Source organism: Sinocyclocheilus grahami, unplaced genomic scaffold, assembly GCF_001515645.1.
Source record: "Sinocyclocheilus grahami isolate Dianchi unplaced genomic scaffold, SAMN03320097.WGS_v1.1 scaffold699.1, whole genome shotgun sequence".
Lineage (NCBI taxonomy): Eukaryota > Metazoa > Chordata > Actinopteri > Cypriniformes > Cyprinidae > Sinocyclocheilus > Sinocyclocheilus grahami.
Genome location: NW_015505878.1, coordinates 199,646 through 208,609, shown reverse-complemented (window position 1 = coordinate 208,609; position 8,964 = coordinate 199,646). Strand labels below are relative to the sequence as shown.

The following is an 8,964-nucleotide window of genomic DNA, read 5'->3' as shown; positions in this document are numbered from 1 at the left end:
GCTGCTTCAACACTAACTGCGGTTACTGAAACCACGCCTTCTTTCTTTGCGTGAACATTTGGGCGGCATTATGCTAATATTTCCACATAGTGAGGTAGATATGTGGGGGCGTGTTAGAACGAGCCGTTTTAGGGGGGCGTGGCAGAGTCTTAACTTTGATAAAGAATATCTCTTTGGTTTTGAGACTTTAGTCTTTGCAACTTCAGGGATCTTATCTATGTACAATCAGCTTGTAACACTCCAAAGAGAAAGGAAAACTTGAAATCGCATCATATGACCCCTTTAATTAAAAAATTAATTTGTTTTTTTGACCTTTTTTGTAATGATTTACATTTTTGTTGGATGTGTTGGTATAATATATATATATATATATATATATATATATATATATATATATATATAGATAGATAGATAGATAGATAGATAGATAGATATACACACACACCCCAACACCAACAACACATCCAACAAAAAATTTAAATCATTACAAATGAAAATGTAAATCATTAGAAAAAAACTGAATTAAACATCTCTCTCTCTCTAGATTTAATTAATTTTTTTCTCAATTAAATGTAATATTATGTTTGGTACAAAGAGGAGAGTCTCAGCTACTCCAACATTGATCAACCAGCTGTCTTTGATGATTGCTTATTAATTGTTTAAGATTTGCTTGAACAGTTGATGTGTATCCTGAAGAAGGCTGTGTAGCCGAAACACGTAGATCCACTTTTAATCATTTTAATGACTAAGCCCAGTTAATTAAAGGCTTTTAATCTTTACTGTAGGAGCGCCTTTGAGTATTTCATCTTTTCAATTTGGTATTTACCTCCAGTTATCCAAAGAGCACCGGTGGCTATGGAAGAGAGCAGTGCAGCGTTCTCGGCTTCTGTTGTTTTACAACTAATTGTATACTTAAGCATAATTCAATGTTAAGAACTCATGAAGGCCAACCCAAATTATCTTGTTCTAATTTACCATATTTTTTTAACTACAATACATTTTTGAATAATGACTGATAATTTCCCGCGTTTACGGTCGCACTTACTTTGCAATGACGTTATTGCATTCGTCTAGACTCCGCCCACTTCGACTTTACCCGCGTTCTACAGCCAACGGGATGATCAGCAGCTGCATTATATGTGCGTCATGGTGATTGACAGCCCAACGCACCAATCATTTGATCTCCTTCAGAAGCGCTAGCCACTCAGTGGTGCCGAGACAGCGCGTTACGAGCCAATCACGGTTCTCCGTTCATTCCGCCCGGTGTCAGAGGTCGCTTCCCCTGCCGGCTCTCATTCGCTCGTCTCTCTTCCTGAATCCAGCAGCGATGGCGGAGCAGCAGCAGTTCTACCTCTTACTGAGCAACCTGATGAGCCCTGACAACACCGTCAGGAAGCAATCCGAGGTATGAAAGTCGGGTCGGGACCGCCTTGTGTGGATGTGTGACGGGAAATCTAACACACTGGTGCTTGGTTCGCAGTTTTAGCGCGGGCCGCTCAGCCTCGCTCTGGCCCAGCACATGTGTGAAGCGCGCGCTGCTGTTATGCGGCTTCGAATCATTCTAGAGAGTCGATTCATGAAACAAATTCCTCTATTCTTTTGAGTCGGCATGCGAAGTTGTTCTCCGTGTGGCACTTTACCTTTAAATTTTATGATATTGATTCACTTTTGATTAATTGTTTTACTTGGATAAAATTACTTTTTTTTTTATCCCGAAACAGTTGGTTCGACTTAAGATTCATTTGAGATTGACTAGGTACTTAACTTACAAATATGAATCAAATAGTTATTGTTTCAGCAATATTAATGTTTAGTAGTCTGTTAAAAGTTGGAAGACTATTCTCACTTCAGTTCACTCCCTGTACACTAAAGTGATTTACAAGGACTGAATTCGGGAAAGCATACAATCATACTAATCTTACTGTCTGTCATATGCAGATTTGGCAGACGTAACGTTAATACGAAAAATATTGTATTTCGAAGTCAACCAAACCCTCAGTTCGACCGAATCATTTTAAGGAATCGACTCAAACGAATGATTCATTTGTGAATCGGACATTGCTGTCGTGTGTTGCGTATCAACGTGGCCTAACTAACATTAAAAACATGGTGTTTTATACGTTTTTGTGTTTCATCTCGGATTTAGAAACGCCTTATTTATTAGTTTTCTTTCTAACTTAATCTTTTAACGTATGCTCTGCTGTTTTTTGCCTCATTATTCGAGCCGCGGTTGCTGTGACGCTGCTAACCGGGCGCTGGTGTTGCTCAGATCGGCTTGAGCTGCTCAAATGGGTCGTTAAATCGATATTTCAGTTCTGCGAGGGTTTCAGATGTAAACGTGTCTCATTTGCAACGCATTTCTTAGAAGAATAATGAATATTTAAACTCTTTATCGTCGCTATTGTGAAGAGTCTTGTATTTCACTCATTAAACGGTAACTTTACACCCGTCTAAACGCGATGAGATGAGCTTATCACAAAAGATGCCCATTCATACGGTCATGTCATGGAAACACTTTGGATTTGGGTCAGGGATATGCTTTCAAAAGCATAGACCTTTTAAGTTTCTCTACGCCAGGGTTCCTCAAATCTTGCCCTGGAGGGCCAATGCGCTGCAGAGTTTAGCTCCAACCCTGATCAAACTCAGCTACCTGTGATTTTCTAATGATCCTGAAGACACTGATTAGCATGCTCAGGTGTGTTTGATTAGGGTTAGAGCTAAACTCTGCAGGAAAGTGGATCTCGTGGGCCAGATTTGAGGATCCCTGCTCTAAGCACTTATAAACCCATTTTCGCATGGATGACTGGGATCCCATTGGCACGTGTTCAGACTAGTCTTTTGTTAGGGGCTTCTTTATCTGTGGGTAGTTCAAACCTGAGCTCATGTGGATCAGGACGGGTCATTGGGTCTCATCGCTCAGTCAGCACTTTCCTTTAGCAAAGACAATGCATGAACAGCCTGCCGCTAATGCTCAGCGGAAACTGCCTCATACCCTCACACATGACAAGGGCCAAATGGCCCCCGGAAATCAGCTGTGATGTCACTCTTATGTCTGACAATCCTATGAAATGATTGCATTTAAGATTCCAAAAGCTTTGATGTTAACACCAGAATAAAGGTGTGCGTGACTTCCTTGTTTTGATTACTCATTCCCATTGCACCGTAAGTGTTTCCCATACAATGATTTATTTGTTGCGCCTGCCACAATATCAAAACTGACCGCCACAAACAGATTTTCCAAAAGGCTTTGGCTTCTTTGAATAAACATGAGCACTGCACGTTTCAAAATCGAAACCCGGTGCGGGTGTTTTTATATCACTGTATTTCTGAAGGAAACCGACTGTCATCAAGAAAATTTGATGTCATTTTAATTTAATCTAGCATGTAATGTCTAATAAAGCAGCATTTGTGAGCGGAGTGCTGCTTTGTGTACAGCCGTTATCGGGGAAACCTCGATCTCTACCACTCCAAGAGCGCCTCCTGCTGGCAGAGAATGAGTTTTGTGAGCTGTCACAGCGTGGAGGACGGAACAAAACCTTGTCGAAGCCTTAAGGGGTAATGGTAACATAATACGCTGATCATTTATAAAACAATATATTTTTTGGCCATATTAACCTACTCAGTAGCATTAACACAGGCTTTACTCTTTTCAAACTTTATCTGGAATGTCACAGTTTCTGTCACTTCAACTTTCCGACTCGGGCGAACGAACACACACACATGAAATCGTTTGCCTCATGAAAAAAAATGTAGTTAATATTTGCATTTATTATTTATTTTATCCACCCGCAAATAATCAGAATGCATTTTTATCCGCAGCGCCCGTGAATATAGGAAAAGCAAAATATGTTTGCTGCATAAATCAGACGGACTTGCTGAAAATGCAAATTCATTCTCTGCCAGCAGGAGGTGCTATAAAGCGGGAGAAACAGGTTTCCCCGGTAACGGCTGTACACAAAGCAGCGCTGAGCTCACAAACGTTGCTTTATCAGACATGTAACATGCAAGATGAAATTAAAATTACGTTGACAATTTTCTGTAGCATTTGGACCAATCAGACAACTTTTTCTGTATTTAACAAATTATATCTGGCACCCCCTCACCTGGCCAAGGGGCCAATTACGAGGGTCTATGGGCCTTTCCCCGAAATGCATCTGGCACCTCAGAGGGGCAGAACAGGCCTCTGGTTCCTTAAAACCAGTGATATCAGCATTGGTTGCCATTGCCCAAAGGAATGTGGGCAGAGAAACTCACTCAATTTCCTCATAGGAAAGACACATAATGCCCAGTAGAAATGGACTGTTCTCTAATTAATTAATAGGAAAACCTTTCTTTGAATGAACACGCATATCCTTCAGGTCATTGTGTATGTTGTTACTGTCCTTGTATATTGTCTTTTATATTGAATACTGTTTTATGCAGGCTTATAATGGAACCACTCGTTCATGTCATCTAGGGCTGGACAATAATTCAATATCAATATGTATCATGATATATTTTTTTTCAATAACGGTGATATACAAGCTCATCCTGAGAGGCGTGAATCTTGTCGGGCCTTAAAGGCCTCACATCAATGACCCCGCGTCCAGTCTGCGGTTCTGTTAGATTCTGAGAAGATGAGGATGTGAGCTAGAAGGCTCCTAAGGAAATCCTAAGTTCGCGCCCGGCTTCGGCCTTGACTTTTCCATTCACCGAGATCCTCTGACGCAAACTGGTTCTTTTTCACTAACCAACTTCAGCAAAGATCAACTTGAGCCTTCAGGTTGCATCAGGAATCTCTTTCAGACAGACAAGACGTGCGAGTATCAAACTTAGTCTTATTAATTGATACATTAAGTATCATTTGCACCTTTTTACAAAGGTGTGTTTGAACTAAGAAACTGATGTTTCCTTCAGGCTGTAGATCTGCTGAATATCAAATGGTACCATAGCTTCATGTTTTTATTTCTCCTCTTTTTACTGCCTAAGCTTTTCCTATACCAACTGTATGTGTATGTTAGACTAGTTTAAGTGTTTATGTAGTATGTTGGACTAGTTTAAGTGTTTATGTATTTAATAAAGTCTTACTTGTATCACACTTGACGTTGTTCATTGTTTGCTCATAACTGGAGTCCCTAATCATGCAGATTTATGCTACAAGCTCTGTGTAGAATTGTACAGTAAGAAAGTTATTTCCCTTAACCAGGAAATTAACGTTCTTAGAATTAACAGACAGTTGACACTGAGAGGTCAAATGAATGCTTACAGCGGATCTAAATATTTCTGATTAATTATAACTAGTTATGATTAATTCATATTTCCTCTTTGAGCTGATTCGCTACATTTCTAAAGATAGTCTTCCTTTAGAAATGCAGTGATATAAAAACACCCGCACCTCGTTTTGGTTTTTAAACGTGCAGTACGTGCTCCTGTTTATTCAATGAAGCCTTTTGGAAAATCGGTCAGTTTTGATGTTGTGGCGAGCGCCACACATAAATGTATGGGAAGCACATTCCACAGCACAACCACCTGAGCCCAACATCAGTCTACTCATCACCTTAACTTTAACTGCGTTTGTAGCCAGCGCCATAGCCAGACTGATAAACAAACACAGACCGGAAGTTAACTTCGGGCCAGGCACGTGCGCCCGATGAAACAGTCTATATATAAGCTTGAAACATCAGAATCGGCATGGGTTTCGGCCGAGCACCATGACAAGAAATCGGTACTTGGTATCGGCTGCAAAAATCCTGATCAGAGCATCCCTACTTGCAACCATTTATATGTATAAACTGTGATGCCAGTCATTAACTTCTTCATTTGCTCTTGTAGGAAACGTATGACACCATCCCCGGTCAGACGAAGATCACATTTTTACTGCAGGCCATCCGCGATGTATCCGCTGCAGAGGAGGTATGGGAGTCTGTTTACTGTCATCTGCACTGTAATATTTTTTTTCAGGCATCCATTTAGAGATGCATTGTCTTTAAACCGTATATATGGCAGAAAGGTCTTTTGTTTACACCATCCATTATGCCTCATACCTGCTCTCTCAGAGTCAGATGGTGTGCCATTGTCTTGTGGTCTTCGCGATGTTATTAGTAGTTAAGTAGCAACGTTGTGCTGACCACGAGTGGGCAACGTTAAATGGAGACTCTGGTGTTGTTCAGACTGGACCTATGTTTATGCTAGGGTTGAATTTGGTTTCAGAAACCACTGATTGCTCAAGATGAGACCAGCAACTTATTCAGACTAGGGCTGCAACAACTAATTGATTATTATCGATTATGAAAATCATCGACAGCGATTCTCATTATCGATTAGTCGGGTCTGCCCACAGTGCACGTCCAACTTCAGCACTGAATTGCGCATTTCTATGGACTAAATGCATCGAAAAATAGTGGAGGAAACGGAATGAGATGCTGCAGGAGAGTTCCTGTGATCCAAGCTGCCCAAAACATGAGAATTCTTTATTTTAAGTTTTAAGCTAATGCATTAGTGTAATGGCTTGCCCTGTCAGGCGCTTTGACAGATGCGTGTGTGTCCTCAGCACAAAAACTTTCAGTTTACGGTCATATCCTTATGTATAAATGTCACATTCACGTGAGCATTTCCATTTTTGCATAAAGGTCCGTCCCGACAGTTTGTGTTAAGTTTTAATTAGGGGTGCTCCGATCAGGGTTTTTGAGGCTGATCACAGAAAGCAGTATCTGCCGATACGGTTAAACGATACTGATCTTTTTAAAGCCTTCTTTTTATCATTTATAACCGTTTATAGTGATTCTCCAATCAGGATTTTTAGACATTTATTCAGGGCCTGAATTTCATTTTTGAAAATGGGGGGGAATTCCCCTCTTGGGTGACTCTTGTGAGAGGGGAAGCAGCTTTCACACAGGAGTCCGCTACTGATCCGTGGCTGTTTAAATACAAAAACAACATTTATCCATTATTTTGATTTCAAATCCAAACATTGTCACTGAAAATGCTTTTTCAGCATTGCAATTCTTTTTTACATACGAAATGTGTAGATTCGGGGACGAACGCTGTTACCTGCAAACTTCGTCCCACAGGCTTTACAGTGAATGCAGTGCATAGAACCATTTTCATAGCGGAGCCACTAACGTTAGAAGTCTTTCAACCACTCTCTCCGAAAACTGTACGCTTTCTATTCGGCTGGTGGATCAACATTCACCACATGATCGCTATCACCAGCACCATTATTTGTAACTTTAGGTGGTTCTCAAAAGAAATCGTGCAGTTTCTTTTTTCTCTCTTCTTCAGCCTTTTTCATTCCTCGTGGTAGTGCAGGAACAGCGTCTCCTCAGGCAGCCCTGTAGTTGTAAACTTCCCTCTAACGGTTCATCTGTTTTCCTTGAACTTTTAAGTCCCACATTTCAACCTGCGGCTTTATTTCCAAAGCACATCCCTGCAAAAATGGTGTCTAAAACTCTCAAATGTGTCTCCACAGGTTAAGCAGATGGCAGCAGTGCTGCTGCGGCGCCTGCTGTCCTCGTCTTTTGAGGAGGTCTATCCCAGCCTGGCCATCGACATGCAGACGGCCATCAAGACAGAGCTGCTCGCTGGAATCCAGTCCGAAGGCTCCTCCAACATCCGCAAGAAGGTCTGCGATATTGCTGCGGAGCTTGCTCGCAATCTAATTGGTTAGTCAACTCTTGGTTAACACATACTTCGGTTCAGCCACACCGAATGGAGTCAATGTGAACTAATGCCTTGTGTTTTTATTCCAAGATGATGACGGAAACAATCAGTGGCCAGAGATCCTCAAGTTCCTGTTCGATTCGGTCAACTCTCAGGACGTCAACCTCCGAGAAGCAGCACTGCACATTTTCTGGTGCGTAAACTTTACATTTTAGCAACTGCAGTTTCAGTTGCTTCCCCAAAACTGGTTCAGGATAAGTTTGTTGTAAAAGTACATTCTGAATTCTGTTTCTGACCCGTTTCATCATACAGGAACTTCCCAGGTATCTTTGGCAATCAGCAGCAGCATTATCTGGAAGTGATCAAGCGTATGTTGGTTCAGTGTATGCAGGATCAGGAAAACCCACAGGTCAGTGTCTTAAAGGGGTAGTTCACCCAAAAATGACAATTCTGTCTTTTACTCGCCTTCAAGAGGGAAGATATTTTGAAGAATGTGTGTAATGAAGCAGTTGACATTAGCCATTGACTTCCATAGTATACAAGTTAATGGCTGCAGTTTGGCTACCAACATTCTTCATAATTTCTTTTGACCAACAGAAGAAAGAAATTGAGGTCTTAAAGGGGTGGTTAATTATTTCACTTTTTTAACTTTAGTTAGTGTGTAATGTTGCTGTTAGAGCATAAACAACGTCTGCAAGTTACGACACTCAAAGTTCAATACAAAGGGAGATATTTTATTTTAAAGAAAGTTTCAATACGTATGTATATGCTGAATAAAACATATCTTGAGTATGTATAAGGTGCACTAAGCGAATTTTGCCAAACGATGTTGACATTTGAAATCCCCAAAACAGACACGCCCATACCCCAACAGGACTGCGCACATTTTTTGAAAACTCCACCCCACACGTACATACACAACACTGGCAGCGACGACGGAGAAATCTGCCGGCCGAGGGTATGATGTCGTCAATAAGTGAAAGTGATGCGTGTTATTATGGTAATTCAATGTAAACATCAACATACCTCACCTATCAAGAAAAAACAAAGCAACCTCGACATCTGATTACAGGCCTTCCTGCTCCTTGAGTTCTCTCCACCGCTGGAAAGCTGCTCCGATATCAGACCTGCCAACCTGTACGCATTTTGCGTAGCGGCTTTGCATTTTGACCGCAAAGTACGCTGGTACCATTTGTCACTCTAAACTACGCAAAAATCTGGTGACGCCTCTGTCCACGTGCAATATTCAAAACAAGCAACAGAAAAAAATTAGTTCAACTAGGGATGCTCCGATCCACCTTTTTCGCCTCCGATACCTAGGGTTTG

The 8,964-nt window shown here is 41.2% G+C and overlaps 1 protein-coding gene across 1 annotated transcript in view; it reads left to right on the top strand.

Annotated features, from left to right (window-relative positions):
- The first annotated feature begins 1,256 nt into the window (after window positions 1-1,256).
- kpnb3 (karyopherin (importin) beta 3) overlaps window positions 1,257-8,964 on the top strand; it is a 54,615-nt gene continuing 46,907 nt past the window's right edge. Inside the window, exons 1-5 of the mRNA XM_016243741.1 lie at window positions 1,257-1,405; window positions 5,812-5,892; window positions 7,448-7,640; window positions 7,729-7,831; window positions 7,951-8,047. Of these exons, the coding sequence (XP_016099227.1) occupies window positions 1,328-1,405; window positions 5,812-5,892; window positions 7,448-7,640; window positions 7,729-7,831; window positions 7,951-8,047 (552 nt within the window). The 5' untranslated portion in view covers window positions 1,257-1,327. The remainder of the gene's footprint in view (window positions 1,406-5,811; window positions 5,893-7,447; window positions 7,641-7,728; window positions 7,832-7,950; window positions 8,048-8,964) is intronic.